At 35.8% G+C, this 19,450-nt stretch overlaps 1 protein-coding gene across 1 annotated transcript in view; it reads right to left on the bottom strand.

The window, feature by feature from the left end:
• Window positions 1-19,450, bottom strand: part of DNAH7 (dynein axonemal heavy chain 7) — a 284,014-nt gene that overhangs the window by 43,434 nt on the left and 221,130 nt on the right. Inside the window, exons 52-57 of the mRNA XM_024733634.1 lie at window positions 15,770-15,960; window positions 11,571-11,704; window positions 10,498-10,833; window positions 4,226-4,352; window positions 3,103-3,297; window positions 1,519-1,611 (exon numbers count right to left, since the gene is read on the bottom strand). Coding sequence (XP_024589402.1) covers window positions 1,519-1,611; window positions 3,103-3,297; window positions 4,226-4,352; window positions 10,498-10,833; window positions 11,571-11,704; window positions 15,770-15,960 — 1,076 coding nt within the window. The remainder of the gene's footprint in view (window positions 1-1,518; window positions 1,612-3,102; window positions 3,298-4,225; window positions 4,353-10,497; window positions 10,834-11,570; window positions 11,705-15,769; window positions 15,961-19,450) is intronic.

The following is a 19,450-nucleotide window of genomic DNA, read 5'->3' as shown; positions in this document are numbered from 1 at the left end:
AAACTTCTTTGTTTATCAAATATCGAGGGGAGAAGGTCAATGGTACATGCAGAGTCATTTAGCAGAACAGTCTTTAGCTTAGAAAACAAAGTAAAAACCTTTGAAAATTTTAATAAAAGGTTTTAAAGGAAGAAGCCGTATTAGGCAAGAGTTTGAAGCATTTCATATTCTTCCATATTTAACAGTTGAAGTGAAAACTTCTGATGCTTAACGCTAAAGTTCCCGTGAAAATTCATTTTTAAAAGGGCCACCAAGGGGGAGATGTTTCATCAGTTTAATCATGATCCTCAACAACGGGAGGTACTTCCAGCATCTAAGAGCTGGGCAGCATTATGATGTTCAGGGGCCCTTGGCACTTCGTGGGTCCCTTCTTCCATAAATAAATATAAAAAATTGTATTTTACAACTATTTTGGTATAATTACAAATATAATACAGACTGATTTATTTTCTCATTTTAAAAGAAATTAAAACATTTTCATGAACCCCTAAGAGTGTCATGGGCCCTAGGCCCTGTGCCTAACGGATACCTTTGGCCCTGGCTAAGGCCACACCGCCAAGTCAAGCAAGAATGACATGTGTTCATCGAACAGACCATGGCTTACAGAGGAAAGAATGCCGCTACCCTATATTATCACTGATGCGCAGAAAAACTTAAAAAAAAAAATACACTGCTTTCACCACCTAAGCTCTGCTTTTTCTGTTGTTGTTAGAATGGAAGTATTGTATTATATTCCTTAGCAACTCAAATTCTGAATACAGTAAATTTTGAAATAATTATGTATACTTTTACTCAAGCAGTAACAGTGGACAATTAGAATATTTTGTTCAATTTATTTTTCCAACACTCCTAACGTCTACATTTTCTCAGAGTATGTAGATATCTCTGTGGGTATGGGTCTTTACAATTAAGTGAACAGTTGTTTTTTTAAATGGAATTTAATAATACAAATGAGGATGTCAATGAGTACTGCAATCTGTTGATATGACAGGTCAGCTGATTCACTGGTTATATAATTTATCATTTAAAGAAATGAAAATTAATAGTATTGACATTTTCCTTTGTAGTTAGCAGTGATGAATATCTTAATATTCTACTAGCTTTCCAAAAGCCAACAAAAAACCATGTACAGGATAGCATTTGAGGAGCCAGAAAGTCTAGTAAATCAGCTTCATGTAAACCACATTGACTAATTTCATCGAAACAGTAAGAATAAAAATGAGATTACTGCATGTAAAGGAAGTAGATTGTGAGGAATTGGGGAAGCATATAATAAAAGGAAGAATCATAACATAAATAAAACTATAAAATACAATCTGGTGAGTTACTAATTTAGTGTGGTTTTAATAAATATACACTTTTTGAAAAATGGCTGCATTAGAAGGAAGTGGGGTAATTTCCCCCAGGCTCCTTTACGTCCCCCATGACCCACGATTACATAAGGAAACACGTGTTTGGCTGGACTGTGGAGAGAGGAGGGACTGGACTCACTGAGCTGCTTTCAAAGACCACATTTACCTTGTCCGGTCTCAGGCAACGAATGATAAGCATCCTTTGAAACTCACTCGCTTTACCTTCCCAGTCGTCAGGAAAAACCTCATGATGTGGCTCCTAAAATGACAGTGGATATAACTCAATGCTATTTGGAAGACTATTTAAAAGAAAAAAAACCCCCCCAAAACAGTATTTTGACTTTTAAATCGAGTTTTACAGAAAACATATAATGACTAAATGAAATCAAGAATGCTAATGTAAATTTTATTAGGTTGGGCAAAGTTATGAAGTAAGATATAAAAAGAAAATTTTAAATGCCACTAAAAACAACAAAACTAAGACATGAATTAAGCGGGTTAATGTCAATGTGAATATTAATCGATAGCACAAAATGATCCCTGTTATTAAAAAAATAAATGTGCATGAGATTTTCCCCATTATTTCTCCAAAGGCATTTTAAAAACCTACCAACTACTCTCATTATCTATTTATAAAAAAAACATTTATTGCAGAAGAAGGATATGTGTTATTTCTTATTTTGAAGAATTTTTGGTACCTTTTTTAGAAAGGGATATTTGAGAATGTGTATATCAAAGAAGAAGTCAAAAGAGTGCTATTAAAAATATGCAAGAAGAAAGGTATCAAGATTCCAGGAAGAGGAGTAAACATGGAAAAAAAGACATCTGCACCTTTGAAACGTTCAGGAAGGCTATGTGGTATCTCAGATCAGAAATCTCCATGCTTTATCATAGGGAAATTTCTATTTAAATTAGAATCAACTATACACAAAGACATATTTGCCTCTGGGAAATGTAGTTTTGTTACTAACTAGGAGCGATCCAAAAGAGATCCAGCCCAAAATATTTAAATTCAGGTGTAGACACAATCTCAGTATCATGTATAATACAACAAACAGGTCACCAAAGAAAAAGTGTTCTCCACGCATCTGGCTCTTTTTCCCCTCCACCCTCCCCTGCAACAGAACTGTTGCATATTAAACCCAAGGAAAGCAGAATGTCCAGAGAGTAGAAACAATAGAAAAAATTAACTGGGAATCATCAAAATATTAGCCCTTGTACTAAAAGAAAAGTGAGGGAAGGCAACAATTCCTACGTATTCTAGAAGGGAAACTGAGTATCATGGTAAATGTCAGCTATCTCCAATTAGCAAGATAGGGCCTCATGCAAATTATTTGAGAACTATTAGCTTTTCCCTTTCATCAAATGACAAAAATATTTATTAGTTTGTGTCCTGTATTCAGAAAATCTAAACAATATCTGTTTTATAAAATTTTAACTCATCTGCCATTATGATTGCCAAAGTACAAGTTGATAATAAATAAAAAACCTGGCATGGAAATTCAAAAAGAGTACTTTTAAGGACCATGCAGCTTTTTTGCATCTCTATATATTTCAAGGAATTTGAAAGAAGTGCAAACAGACCACCAATTTTGAAGGTGGGGATAGTTTAATCGAAGCACTGATTTTAATATTTGACCAGTTTACAGCTTACTTAAATCTTGTTTTTATTCAAAGATAAGAGTAAATTGTTTGACATTATTTTCTCCATTTAAAAACTCTGAAATAAGCAAGAGGGATAAAAACATACCAAACTATCATATACTTTTTTCCACCCATCCTTTAAGTGCATAAACTCCCTACGAATGGTTTTGAAGGCAGGCAACTCATCTAGTCGACATATTTCATCCCAAGATTTTTGAGGAAGCCACGTACAAGGGTTGGCATGAGGATTATCCAGTCCAATGCCACCAGTTAGCAGAAATCTCCACTCAGCTTTATTAATCTTTGGAAAACAAAGTAGAATGAAGAGTCAGAAATGAGTCCATCATATACATAGTACACTTACAACCATTTAAAAAGAATTGACTATTTGATTTTTAAGCTTTAGGTATGGTCCCCATAAAAGTCTATAGTTACTGGTATAGCTCAGTATTTATTCATAAGAAACCAGTGTATCCATTATAACCAGTTTTCAAAATAGTCCCATTTTAGATAGGTATTTTTGATAATTTTCCTCCAGAATTACTGATCTAAAAATGGAAATCTGAATTTATTCTTTTTGAATATATGCTTTCCTAAATGACTTCTTAGAGTTTTATTGGCTCTAAAAATTGTTGAGAGGCAATCAATCTGTTATGTTTTCAATTATTTTCCATAAAACATAATGAGGTACTGCTACGAAATTTTTGCAAGAAATGCAAAAATAAAGCTTCTACTCCTTCAGAATTCAACTAATACATTGCCATATGAAATCAATAAATCTTAAACACATAATATAAAATAGTGAATTTATACACCTCTCTTCTAGTCTTAAAGTGCTTCCTATATTTTAATAGATTTGAAACATAGCAAAAATTAATGAATGGTATCGTTAAGCCCAATGGTTAGATTTGACGAACTTGCAAAAGTTTCTAAAAATACGGCCATTTATACTATTACTTGGAGTACATATATCAATATATTTAATTTATATGCATACTTATATGAGATTCTGATAGAAACTATTTTAAACTAAAACATACAAAAATTTAAGTAGTAATAGTTATATAATGAACTCTGCTTATTTTTCACCTCTGTGAAATTCAATCTAGTTGTGATGCCTTAACTATAATTAACTATTTACAATCCTTTTATATATATTCCCACACAAGTTCATAAATTAATGAATTCACGTTAATATTTTTATCCCTACAAATTAAAACAATACTGACCAAACGCTCATGTATCATCAGATTTACAGTTAGACAAAAGGAAAAGAGTAGTTTATCCTTTTCAAAGAGGGATCGGCAGACGTTAACATAAAGGGAGTAAGTGAAGTGATCCTTGAGAATTTGAAGCCTAAGGGTCAACAGAAAGAAAAGTAAATAAATAAAAATGCATTATCCTTTAAGAAAAAATGCTCTTGGGGAAACCTATTATAAACCATTTAGATGTGTGCTCTTCTAATAAGCTTTCTGGTCAATTACTCCCCAAACAAATCAAGGATCCTTATTAACTGGGGGCACCAATTTGAGAGCTACACAATGTAGAAGCATCTCAGTAGAATTGCATTTTTACTGTTGACTGATTTTTTAAAAAACTTAATCTTCCTTTTGGAAAAAAGTCAATGCACAGTATATTAATCTATTACATTTAACAGTTTTTGGACTATTTCTAACTATAAAACATTTCTTGGGGTAAAACTGGATTTCTTTATTCCATAAACACTTCCAAATGTTCTATATTATATATTAAATGAACAGACTAAAGTTAATAGCTCCTTTATTAAATTAACATTAAGTTTAGTAGTGTGCTACTCTGCTCATAAATCCATAAAAACCAGAGAAATCACAAAACTTGATAAACTACGTTTTTATTTACCACATAGACAAGACACAGAAATGTGAATAATCACTATAGTTGCAACTAACAACTTCCTAGTAAGTGCTAACATGTGTGATCTGTATTCATAATAATTCTTAACATGAATATAGCACTTTAAGCATTTTCACTAATTATCTCATGAGGGGTAAACTACAACTGAGACAAAAGTTTTAAAAATACTTTTATTACATAGGTTATACTAGTTATAACAGAAATAAAGTTAGCTGAAAACATTTGTAGTAAGCTAATGATTTATATAGATTAATGACCTAAATTATCTAAAGGATAAAGTATCTAAAGGGAAAATTAGCATAGTTTATGATTAAACAAAATTACATTGGTGTTTCTTAATGTGCCTAGAAAAAAAAAATATCTAGCAGTATAACCATATCTTGGTTATTTCCAGACTGATATCCTAAGCTGTAGATCATCCCTGCTCTAGTTTCTTCCTTACCTCCCTATTTCTTTAACTATTTTATCCCCTGGCAGCATTCCCATAGAAAGAATTACAACAAATTGATATATTTTATTTCTAATTGAGAACTCTGAAAAAGGCTTGGTAGAGAAGTCCTTGAAGCTAGTTGCTGAGATACAGTTGAATTCTTTGAAAATTCAAAATAATCATACAATTCCTGTCCCCATTTTTATGCTAATAGATGGTCTTTTCACACTTGGCATTTAATTTCTCTCGTGTAACAGTACAATTAATATAGGGTGACTCAAATTTGGTCTCTCTAGAATTAAATAATTTCTGCACTTTAAGACAAACTTCCTCTTGTAGAGAGGAAGATAGAAAGGAAAATTATAAGGGTCAATCATACTAGAAATTCAAGTTCATTTTCATTAAATGCCAATAAAAATATATTTATTTTTAAATAAATAGTTTAAATATTTCTAAATACTTAAAAAGCAAGTATTTAAAATATTTTATTAAAATGTCAATTAAAATATATTTTAATAATCTGTTACAGTATAAAAGAGGATAAATTATTTTCAATGCTGATGTGCGGCACAGTGTTGTAAGACAGTCATGCTCCTCTGATGGAACTGTACATTTGAATAACCTTACAGGAAAGGAATTTATATCAGGAGTCTGAAAGAAATGAACAACTGTGTCCTAATTTTGGGATTCAGCCAAAGGAAATAATCAAATGTGGACATTTATATTTATTGCAGTGTTATTCATAATACAAAAGCTGGACACTACTTGAAAGTCTTACAGTAAGAAAATTATAAAGAAAATTATAGTGCATTCACTAAAAGATATATTGTACAGCTACTAAAAATTATATTTCAGAAGAGTATTTAATAACATGGGAAAATCATCTTGACAGAAGTAGAAGGAAAAGAAAAAACTCTGTATGCACCGGCATGTGTGATCTTACATGTATTATTGAGAGAGAGAGACAGAGACAGAGACTGATTTCAGTTTGGTTCCTGTAACAAAGCTATATTCTAGTCAGATTTTTGTTTCTGTGCTTATTTTTTTGCTAGTTATTTATTTTGCTATAATAAATTCTGATGCATTAAAAATTTTATAAAAGATGATCCCGATTATTATGGCTATTTCATAGTACATACCATAGTACTTATAACATAAATTTAGTTATAACATATGTTTGGTATTATTAAATAATAATTATTACGAATAATAACTATCAGAAGACCAAAAAAATGAAATATTTTTATCTCTGAGTAAAAGGAAATTAGAGATAATTTTAGACCAATATTAAGATTCTCAAACAATTTAGTACTCTGGTGTATAGTCACATGCTTTCTATGCCTTTGTTATAGCTATAATTCAATAGTTGCCCAGAGAACACGGGTTACCTAATTTTTTTTGTTTTTTCCCCCAGCTTTATTGAGGTATGATTGACAAGTAAAAATTATACATATTTAACAGGTTACCTGATGTTTATCAATGATTGACAAAAAACGATTTCTATGAGAACTCTATCTTTAATTTCTGAATGACAGCTAGCTTCTTACTATTTACTTAAAAAAAAAAAAAAAAAAAAAAGGAAGATTAAGCAGGACTCCTAAAAGAGTCTCCCTTGCTGTAGCCACTTTGGAATACTGTTTGGCAATATTTATTAATCATATTTTTTGAAATTAATTTATTTTCTTTTTTTTTTTTTGGCTGCATTGGGTCTTCGTTGCTGCGCGGAGGCTTTTCTCTAGTTGGCGGTGAGCAGGAGCTACTCTTCGTGGCGGTGCACAAGCTTCTCATTGCGTTGGCTTCTCTTGTTGCAGAGCATGGGCTCTAGGTGTGTGGGCTTCAGTAGTTGTGACTCACGGGCTCTAGAGCGCAGGCTCAATAGTTGTGGCGCACGGGCTTAGTTGCTACGCGGCATGTGGGATCTTCCCGGACCATGGCTTGAACCCATGTCCCCTGCATTGGCAGGTGGATTCTTAGCCATTGCGCCCCCAGGGAAGCCTGGCGATATTTATTACAATGGAAAATATGCATACCCTGTGATCATCAATTGTGTTCCTGTATATATACCTACCATACATGTGTACATACAATACCCACGTACAAGAGTGTACAAGACAGCAAAAATTCATAATAGCCCTAAACTGGAAGCCACCCAAATGTCCTCAACAGTAGAGTGAATGAATAATTTGTGGTATAGTGAAAGGACAAATAAAAACAAGAGGTTTACTTTTTTTACACTGAAAATGTTAAAAAGAGATTTCCCTCTCCTCCTTCTTCTTAGAGAATTTACGTTTGAAAAGTTAAAATTATACATACTTTCTCGTCTCTTTGAAATGTGTATGAATTCTTGTGAAAACTAGGCAGGCTTTCTGTCAACTTTATGACCCAGGAATGTCCTTCTCAAAGACCTGAGAGCCATCTTCATGGGCACCTGGCTCCTCATTGCAAAACTACCTCTTGTCATAAAGATAAGACATTTGCTTTTCCTCTGGATGAAGCCAGTTTGCTAACTCAGTTGGTAAAGTCAGGAGAAGATTTCTGTCTTTGCAGTCTCTTAGTGGATTGCCGGTCGATGCGGATCACATTCTGGTTTAATAATTATTCAATAAAAACCTGTTTTCTTTCTCTACCACTTTGTGGAGAAAACTCCTGGATTGGGAGATTTGCTTTTACACTTGCCCAACAATAATGAGCACAGGGAATGCGACTTAACAATGAAAGTGAATAAACCATTGCTTTGCACTGTGCAAAACAATGTAAATTTCACAATGTGAAGTGCAAGATACCAGACAAAAAAGAGCACAGGCCATGCGATTCCTCTTATATGACGTTCTGAAACAGGCAACACTCATCTCTAGTGTTGAAAGTCAGGACAGTGATTACCTTGGGGGATGGGTTATAGTGATTAGAAGGGGACACAGCGTGGTTTCTGGGCTATTGATGACATTCTATGCCTTGACCTGGCTGCTAGGTACACAGGTGTGCTCACTTAGGAAAATTTATCGAGCAAATACTTCTGACTTCTACATGTTTCTGTAAGAATATTAATAACTTCAATCAAAGTTTTCAAGTGCATTTTTTTCTATTTACTCTTTGGTCCCAGAATTATATTTTTAAGATCACTTTAGTCATAAATATGATTTTCATAGTTTCTACATTAAAGGATTTTAACTAAAAATAAAAAGGCACATTTTGTTTTCTGGATTTCAGTCAAATCTTACATCTGGGGAAAAGAATTTTACTTCCTATAAATCGTAAGGGGCTATATCATAGTTATGAAGAAGCAGATGTCATATTTGTGGCTGAGTCCTAATTTAATATAATGAGGTAATAAAGGAACCAATAACTATTTTTAAAGCATAAAATTGTCCTAATTTTAAAATCTTGTACACAAAATATGTCTTTAAGGGACAAAGCAAAGAAAGTTTCTTCCCTAGACTCTAGGACATACCTTGATTTTAAACTAATTAAAATGATAGCATTCTGGTGACCTTGTTTTGTTTTGTTTTGTTTTAATAAATTTACTTATTTATTTATTTTTGGCTGTGCTGGGTCTTCATTGCTGCATGCAGGCTTTCTCTAGTTGCGGCGCGCAGGGGCTACTCTTCGTGGTGGTGCGCGGGCTTCTCATGGCGGTGGCTTCTCTTGTTGCTGAGCACAGGCTCTAGGCGAGTGGGCTTCAGTAGTTGTGGCTCCCGGGCTCTAGAGCACAAGCTCAGTACTTGTGGCGCACTGGCTTAGTTGCTCCACGGCATGTGGGATCTTCCCGGACCAGGGCTCGAACCCATATCCCCTGCATTGGCAGGCAATTCTTAACCACTGCGCCACCAGGGAAGCCCAGTGATTTTGTTTTAACCAAGGTAGAAATTAAGAACTGCAGTGAAAAGCAGAACATCACGTACTATGTTGCTCCATGTGATTAGCTCTGTGATAAGTTCTAGGTTCTAGGAATATTAAAAAAAAATCCTCGCCTCAGGGAATTCAGGATCTAGTGTGAAAAACAGACATGCATGTTGAAGTCAATAATGCAAAGGGCTGGGAACTTTTCTAAGAAAGGTCACTTAAATTTTTGTTTTCTGTACTCATTAGTCCTTGCTAACCTTGAAAATGTCAGATACTGGAAGAAATAAACTAAACATTTTCAAATATCATAATATAAAAAGAAACTTTAAACTCTACCATCATGCATTCCTTCTGTAAAGATACCATCTTCTTCCCTTTCTTTTCTTTCTCACGGGCAGACATTTGAAAAATTGTTAAGCCAAGTGTCAATCCAACAGCTTCATTAGCCTCATATACAGGCTTGTAAAATAATGAATGACACTAACCAAAAATTGCTCGGTCTAAGAACATTTAAAATTTAGCAAAATTCTACCATGATAAATGAAGGAATTCAATTTAGATTTCAAGAGACGAGCACTTTGGATTTCTAAAAGATAATTCTTAACTGTGGGTGATAAGCAGTAACTCAAGTTTCTTTTATGGGTATGAAGTATCTTGCTTTGTATTGATCGATAAAGTTATAAAGGGCAAAGGTTGCAATTATTTGTTCGAGAAGTAATTTAATGTTAGACTCTATTAAAAACATGTTTTAATACCAACTAAAATTTATCTCACTGACAACAAATAAAATGAAATTTTATTCTCTCAGAGACTTACTATTAAGTAGGTCTTAGTTCCATTACTTACTGCCGTAGCCAACAGTAAAATAAGGTATTTTATATAAATAAGAATAACAAAATCACAAGATTATTTTTCAAAAGCCCTGTTATCTGACAAATTTTATACATGTATATATCAAAATGTGAATATGTAGCTTTTCGAATGCAAGCTTACAGAGGTTAAGAGTCATATCTTTTAGGGGGACTACCTCCTCCTTCCACACCTCCCATCACAAATAACTTTTGCAAATGATACACAGAAGTAAATGTTTCCTCTTTTTAGAATTACATTATAATCCCATTATCTATTTAAACAAAGTCCCAGCAGACTGCATTTGGTCACATCTGTTCAATTTATAACCCTCAGATTTATTTCTGGTACAATTATTAATCAAGCTCACGCTAGCTGTGTGGCTGCAAGGTGCACACCACTCTGAAGCAACAACGAAGGCCACCGATTACCATTTACTTCTCATGCATTAGCTACTATTAGTATTAATTAGTATTGTTTTTTACGTACCTTTTTGACAAAATTTCTGATTTCTCTGAATTTTCAATAGACAGGATGAAAAGGTTAATAAACCAGGTCAGTGAGTATTGGTACATGGGATCGATGTTAGCTAAATCAGCGATAGAAAAAAACAGGATGGAGGAATGAATGGCAATAGGTCGATAGCCCATGCGGGTGGCATCAATCTTTTTCTCCGTCTCTTCCGCTACTTCCTGCTTTTGAGAAATCTCATCAGCCAAAGCCTTGGAGGAAGATAATATCTTAATGGCAGTTTCATCTTCTAATATATTGCCTTCCGAAGATGAAAGAACTTCTAAAATCTTGTCTTCTATTTCTTTTAACTGCCTGGAATAAAACAATTTTCTCAGAAGAAGAAGAAATCATTAAAAATCACTTCATGTATATGTTCTTTCCTAAGAAACAAAGAGCTTGTAACCTTAAGAAATGCATCACATTGTGACAAATATCCATAACGGTGATGCTGTATAATTAATTGCTTATCTTGCAAAATGTCAAAAAGGCAGGCCTTTCTGCTCCACTTCTCTTTCTAATGATCATTTATGTGGTAACTAGAGAGAGAGATGGTAAGCCCATCTACTCTGCCATTAAGAACCTCAGCCCCCAATGAACGGAAAGTATCACTCCATTTATTTTCTGAAATTTTTCATGACTTCTAGAGCATTACCCTTTTTACCTATGATATAGATATTACAAGCAGAAAATGGAATGCAACATATTCATTCAGACTATGCTCCAGTGAAAACAGGTAACCTCAGTTACATAATGAATACTGAAACTTTTGTGCTAAAACTTCATTGAATAGTTGAAAATATATTGCTTTGACTTGTGGCAGGCCTCTGAATTCTTCCAATGCCTAAGAACTTGTATGTAAAAATATACTCTGCAATGCAATTTTCCAAATTAACATAGAGACTCTGTAATACCATATATTTTCCACTTAAGTCTTTCCATTCAATGCACCTATTAAACCTAACAAAGTAGATCTTTAAAATGTACTTTAATTGATTCTAAGTGATCTTGAAACAAGTAAGAATAATTCTGTGTTTTATAACATTTAAAACCTTTTGTTTTCAGCTCCTTGTAATATCAAGGCTTGCTTTTCTTCTTCAAGGTCTGGCCTTTCTCGTGCCACCACAATTCCCAAAAGCTGATCCTGCATTCCCTCTGAAGTGATCATGAAGTTTAATAGTGTCACCTATAAATGAAAGAGTACACAACAATTGCATCATTATTTCTGTTGAGAAAGCCTCAACAGAGAAAGCCTCTGCTTATACACTTCAAATTCTGATCTTAAAACTGACTCTATTTACCATGGTAGCATGTGTGAAAAGTGGAATTTGTAGAGATGGTGATTAAGGGTATAGGCAAACTGGATTGTTGGATTAAAAACCCACTGAAGTTTCTCATGGTCATAAATGTAATACTTCAGAGGGTTTTGTTTGGTGATCAATTTATTCTTATTTCAAATTGGTCCAATTTCTGACTACCTTTTAATCCCCAAATCAATTAGAATCAGGCTAGAGGCCATCCTTCATATTGGCTGGACTAGCTGATTTATGTTTTAAGGATCCCAGTGGTGTCAAAAAGCAAAGGAGATCTTACAAAGAGATGAGAGAAAAAAGAACAATTACTTGTCATAAGTATATACAGTATTCACAATATGACAATCATATTACGTATTATAATGATATATACAATAATATAATCATATTACAACATAGCATATATTATGTTGCATTATATTATCATATTAAAATATGATACTCAGCCACTACTATGAACTAAGGAATATACAGTTCAACAGTGTCCATCAAGATGCAGTCTGCTAACCCTGCTTCATCCCGGTACCTAACGGCTCTTACAGGCAGGTCTCACTCTGTTGCCCACAACTTAAAGTACTACCCCTCTGAGAGTCCGCCTGCTGATGCAGGGGACACGGGTTTGTGCCCCGGCCCGGGAAGATCCCACATGCCGTGGAGCGGCTGGGCCCGTGAGTCATGGCCGCTGAGCCTGCGTGTCTGGAGTCTGTGCTCCGCAACGGGAGAGGCCGCAACAGTGAGAGGCCCGCGTACTGCAAAACAAAACAAAACAAAAACTCCCCCTCCTGAGTCTTTCCCATAAGTGGGAAAGTAATCATGCTTAGGTCACTCTTTTTAAAAAGCAAAAAACAAATCATCCACACAATCCCTTTCAGCTACTGAACCATCTCCCTTTGTGCCTTCATAACTATATAACTGCAAATGTTACTTGTATATGCTTTCTGTCTCTGCCTCATTTCATTCCTCAGCCCTCTACAATCTGCTCTCACTCCTGCCTCCACATACCTATCAATACACACAGCAATAAACTGCAGAAACTTTCTGGCTCTGGTCACCAATGAACCGATAAACATTCGACCTTGGCTTAAGCTGACCTCCCCCGCCCACCTGCTTTTTTAAGCCTCTATTTTGCAGTCTGCCTGCCCTCACGTCTTGAATTAAGGTCTGCACCTATGTCTTGAGCATCACTTCCCATTCCTCCCTTTCACGTGCCTTTCATTGTAGCTAAGCTGAACTGATTGTGAAATCTCAGACACACACTATGAAACATCTGCACGTGCTTCAGCCCTGACTGAGGAATGGGAGAACTTGGGTCTCCCCATCTTCCCTGGTAAGAGCATATTTCCTCTTCGTGAATGGAGTAACTTTGTTTGTGTGAGAAATTTCCTACCTGTGATCAGGAAGTATGAAACAGCTCCTTGCTGTACCCTTGTGAAGGCAACACCCTCCTCTGCCCAAACCCAGGCACCTTCTCCATGGTGGTGTCCTCGGGTTAAACCGTTCCCCCTGGCTTGCCCCATGGCAGGCCTTGGATGCCACTAAATGTAGATTACACAGGCATAATCATAAATTTATATGGAATAACAAGCAACGATTCTGGAAACTGAGCAATTAAGAATGATTCAGTGTTGTTATGCAATTCTCCACTGCTCTGGTCTTTATTCATGGGAAAATTGTCATTAATGTTTTCAAGACATTTTTCCTGTTGGCATGAGAAACCAAGTGCACAGGTTACACTCGCTTTACTCTCCAAACCATTGTCACAGTGCTGAGGGAAATGTATGTTTTACAACTTTTACCTCAGGCACAAAGAGGTATTCATTCATATTCCATTAATGTTAGATGTTCTGAGATCAAGATTTTGCAAATCTAGACATTTGCTCACAAATAAACATTTAAGATCATACAAATATGATTTCATAATTTTACTTTCATTTAGATTCAAAAGAACTATAGCAGCACAATACCATCCCTTGGGTACTTTTGAAAGCAAAAAGTACATAAAAGATCCTAAAAATAAGATCAAGAGGAAGTATTTTAACTTGTAAATGAAAGCAAGTAACCGCCTCACTATGTTTTCTAATCCCTGTTTAATCAATCCCAGCAATTAAAAATAATGAAGCAATAAGACATTCTAGGGATCTAAAGGATTTCAATACTGAATCATAAAATAGTTTCCTCTCCACGGTGGTTGGTTTATGACTTCTACTATAACTAGTTATTAGTGTACATAAATTATTATTTATGTCATTTGTGATATTTTCATAAATTTTAATGAAAAGTAAAAAAGGTTTTCCATGCGATTTACTAAAAATTTTTTTTGGTAATGCAGCTTTGGGATTTCTTTTCTTTTACATGTCATTCTTTTTCACATATATTTAAAAGTTAAATAATAGTACTAATAGTTAACTCTCATAACACTCTTGCTGGGCCTTACTGTAAGCATTTTACATAGATTATTTAGTATTCACATCACTCTGTGAGATAGACATTTATTATTCCCATTTTATAGACTAGGGAACTGAGGCACAGAGAGGTTAAATAACATGGCCAAAGTCACACAACTGGCAAGTGACAGAGCTGGGATTTGAACCAAGGGAGTTTGGCTCTAGAATCCATGCTCTTAACTACTAGCAGATACCGCCTCTCCTAATAGGTGAACACATGACCCAATTTTTAGGTGTTTAGAAAGCACGTTTATTTTAATTAACTGAAAACAGTCGCTAAGAATGTTCATATTTTAACACCGTGTCTTTCAAACTAAGCTCAAGGGTCACCCCACCTTCCCCCAGTCTTCCTGACTTCCCTAAAGGTCCAGTCTAAAGTGTGTCCCCTATGTCTTCTGAGTTCCTCTATGTCTTCCTAGTCATAAATACTGTCACTTGACAAACAGCTTATTTACAGTGTAAGCCTCTCGAGAGCAGGGACCATGAGTATTCACCTTGGAGGGTAGGAATTACGTCATCTTAGTGCCTCCTCTGTCTCTACAGAGAGATGCCCATGTTAATTTAAATATTTCTAATAAAGGACAGCATTTGGACCCTCTGGATAAATCTTGCCTCTATATGTTTCTTTCAAAATCTGAATATTTCTTAATGTTCCCTCCTCCTAGCTTCTATAAATGAAAACTATCCTTCCCTTCCTCATTCGCTCATTCTAAAAACATTTATCAAGTGCCAACCAGGGCTAAGAATTGGGAATAAAAAATGGACTAACCTCCAGAAGCTTGGTTACAGGTCAACATCTCAAGTCATTTTATGAACTTATTTTTTTTTTTTTTTTTTGCAGTACGCGGGCCTCTGACTGCTGTGGCCTCCGCCGTTGCGGAGCACAGGCTCCGGACGCACAGGCTCAGTGGCCATGGCTCACGGGCCCAGCCGCTCCACAGCACGTGGGATATTCCCGGACCGGGGCACGAACCTGTGTCCCCTGCATCTGCAGGCGGACTCCCAACCACTGTGCTACCAGGGAAGCCCTAACTTTACTTTTTAAAGGAATTTTTAGTATTTTAAAAGAACGAGTGATCTAAAATAGTTCCTTTAAGTAACTATATAAAATCAGATAGCAGCAACCTTATTCTGAGAAAGAAGAATGGAGTTCTGTTCCTGAATTCCCATTCTAAGAATTAGCATATTATCATTTATTACAAAGGAAAAATGTGCATATATGTCATCTATTTTTAACAATGCAAATCTAAGAATAATATCACTTGCAGAAATTAGATTCTCATGGTCTTTTTTCACTGCATACTGAAGGCTCCTTTATTACTTGCATGCACATACAAAAGCAACATTTGGAAATTATTATAGCAATTTCAGGAAATGCCAAACAAGGACAAAATCCATTTTACTTAGGAAGACCTGTTTTTCTTATGGCTCAGGAGGAAAATTCAGCCATTAATTGTAAAATCTGGTAAAGAAACATTTGTTTTAGATACTGGCCTTTACTGAAGTTTCAGGAAGATAATGAGGATTTCTTAGCTTGGTAGTAATATAGAAGCGGAAGTCTGGTGAATACTCAATGGTAGAGTCCCCGAGTCGGATACAGGTACTCCCACCCTGCTTAAAGGTCTGTTTTAGTAGAAGAGGTTCCAGGATTGGATCTAGTTCTTCTCCAACATTTTCTAGCAACACTGGAATAAAGTCAGAAAAATATTTCATGTTATTTTAAATACTGACTGTAAACCTTCAACCCTCCAAATTCTTTCAGCCTTCTAAACTGCTGCTGTTTCTAGTTACGCATAAAACTATTTTTGTCTTCTGAGTATAAAGAAATGATGCCATACCATCATTAAAAATTCCACAAATGACAAATGCCGGAGAGAGGTGTGGAGAAAAGGGAACCCTCCTTGTAAACTGGTGCTGCAGCCACTATGGAGAACAGTACGGAGGTTCCTCAAAAAACTAAAAATAGAGTTGCCATATGATCCTGCAATCCCACTCCTGGGCATATATCCAGAGAAAACTCTTAATTTGGAAAGACACATGCACCCCATTGTTCATTGCAGCACTATTTACAATAGCCAAGACATGGAAACAACCTAAATTGCCCATCAACAGACGAATGGATACAGGTGTGGTACATATACACAATGAAATACTACTCAGCCATAGAAAGTGAAATGCCACTTGCAGCAACATGGGTGGACCTAGAGATTATCATGCTAAGTGAAGTAAGTCAGAAAGACAAATACCGTATGATATCACTTATATGTGGAATCTAAAATATGACACAAATGAACTTATCTACAAAACAGAAACAGACTCACAGACATAGAGAACAGACTTGTGGTTGCCAATGGGGAGATGGGTCGGGGAGGGATGGATTGGGAGTTTGGGATTAGCAGATGCAAACTGGTATATATAGAATGGATAAACTACAAGGTCCTACTGCATAGCACAGGGAACTATTATATTCAATATCCTGTGATAAACCATAATGAAAAAGAATGTGAAAAAGAATGTGTGTGTAGATATATATCTGAATCACCTGGCTGTATAGTAGAAATTAACACAACCTTGTAAATCAACCATACTTCAATAAAATAAATTTTAAAAGTAAATAACTAAAATAAAATGGGTAATTGCCAAAAGAAATAATTTTAAAAAGAAATGATGCCATAAAAATAAATGGATGTATGTGGAAAGGGCTTCATTGGTGGGGCTATCTGGTCATCCTGCCTGCTTCCATAGTCTTAGTCAGAGTGCTACTCAGGGCTCCCCCCGGCTCTGGGATTCACTATATGCCTAAGTATGATGGCAGTGAGGTATAAGACACCAGAGAAAAAGCATTTCTAGTTGTAGTTATTTAAACGGTTATTATATTTTTTAATTACAAAAGTAACTCACACTTACTGTAGAACATGTGGAAAATATAGAGAAAAAATAAAGAAATGTTAAATTAATTAAACAAGGAGGCCATCAGACTGAGACAGCTGTAAGGTGTGGTAGCTTACATAAGTAAACCAAAATTTAAGCCTGTAAATGCCTCAAGGTTATGAAATCAAAACTCGAAGGACAACCGATCACAAGCAGCCAAACAGGCTTTAAACTGTAGTCAAATAGTTTCCTTTCTTTGCTTCCTCACTTTTTCTGTACAGTATACATCTTTCCCCAGCTCCTGTCGGAGGGCTGCTCCTTATCACTTTTGGTTTGGCACTGCCTGGTTTAAATGGATTTTTGCTCAAACTCTCAAAATTTTTGATATGCCTCACTTTCAACAGATGAAACTGGAAAACAACCTCTAGTCATATTTTCTTAATCTTTCCCTCCCCAAAATATTTTACATAATTTATTCATAGTATATATAACTTGATAGAAAAATGACATAAAACTACATATGAATTTAAATATTTTTCTTTTCAGTATTTTTAATTTTTTTTTGCGGTACATGGGCCTCTCACTGTTGTGGCCTCTCCCGCTGCGGAGCACAGGCTCCGGATGCGCAGGCTCAGCGGCCATGGCTCATGGGCCTAGCCGCTCCATGGCATGTGGGATCTTCCCAGACCGGGGCATGAACCCGTGTCCCCTGCATCGGCTGGCGGACTCTCAACCACTGCACCACCAGGGGAGCCCAGTATTTTTTATTTATCTTTTTCTATACACAGTTGAGACTAAACAATATATCTAATTTTATATCCTAATTATTTTCCTTGACATTATAGCATAAATATTTTCCCATGTTACTAAAAAACACAATAAACATGCTTTTAATTACTGCATAATAATCTAAAAAACACAATAAACATGTTACTAAAAAACTAAAAAACATGTTACTAAAAAACACAATAAACATGCTTTTCTTTTTTTTTTTTTTTTTTTTGCGGTACGTGGGCCTCTCACTGTTGTGGCCTCTCCCGTTGTGGGGCACAGGCTCCGGATGCGCAGGCTCAGTGGCCACGGCTCACGGGCCCAGCCGCTCTGTGGCATGTGGGATCTTCCCGGACCGGGGCATGAACCCATGTCCCCTGCATCGGCAGGCGGACTCTTGGACTCTCAACCACTGCGCCACCAGGGAAGCCCAATAAACATGCTTTTAATTACTAAAAAACTAAATAAACATGCTTTTAATTACTGCACAATAGTCTATAATATTCATGTTCTCTCATTTTTAACCAATACTCCATTATTAGATGTTTGGATTGTTTCCTGGTCTCAAGATTATATGTAGCACCGTCTACAAAAACTTTGTGTTATACAGTATTTTCTTATGATAGCATTCTAGAAAGGGAATCCCAGATCAAAGGCCAGTGACATTGCTAAGGTTCTTGATACATTTGCCAAATTGAAGTCTTACATTTTGGTGTTTCGGGTGCTACCATAGCCAAACTCGAATGGCATTTTGTAGGAGTCCTTCAAGGGACGGGATGTGCACTCTGGATGGGAAAGCAGCAGCTCAGGGCATTGGGATGACAGGTATTTGGATCTCTGTTGCAGCACTTCTTCCCACAGGTTACTCCTGGCTAAATAACATCCTAAAAGTGTCTTGTCAATTTCCTTCACTGCTGAGACTTTAACAAAAACAGGTATGTCAGATGATTTTTAAATTCATTATAATTTTCTGCTTGAATAAAATGATTATTTTTCATGGGTAAATAATATGAGTGCATCATAGTATATTAAATACATTAATCTATTATTTAGATTGTTCCCATTTTTCCAACTGTTAATACTGCAGTGAACATCTTTTTGAATAAACCCCTGTGTTCATCTCTGATCACTTAACCAGGCTGGAGTCCTAGAAGTGCAATTAATGGTCAACAGTTACAAACATTTTAAAGGTTTTTTATATTGCCAAATTACTTTCCTGAAAGGCTGTAGAGGTTTCAGAGTTGCAATAAACACTCACTTTGCTGTTTTTAAACCTGTTTTTATATAATATCACAGTACTTACAAACACTAGGCATCATGTTGGCATTTTATTTTGTCATTATCCTCACAACTTTAAAAAGCATCAGGGGACTTCCCTGGTGGTGCAGTGGTTAAGAATCCACCTGCCAATGCAGGGGACATGGGATTGAGCCCTGGTCTGAGAAGATCCCACATGTCGCGAAGCAACTAAGCCCATGCGCCACAACTACTGAGCCTGCGCTCTAGAGCCTGCGTGCCACAGCTACTGAGCCC

Source organism: Neophocaena asiaeorientalis, unplaced genomic scaffold, assembly GCF_003031525.2.
Source record: "Neophocaena asiaeorientalis asiaeorientalis breed wild unplaced genomic scaffold, Neophocaena_asiaeorientalis_V1.1 scaffold24, whole genome shotgun sequence".
NCBI classification, from domain to species: domain Eukaryota; kingdom Metazoa; phylum Chordata; class Mammalia; order Artiodactyla; family Phocoenidae; genus Neophocaena; species Neophocaena asiaeorientalis.
This window is presented reverse-complemented; position numbering and strand designations above follow the sequence as displayed.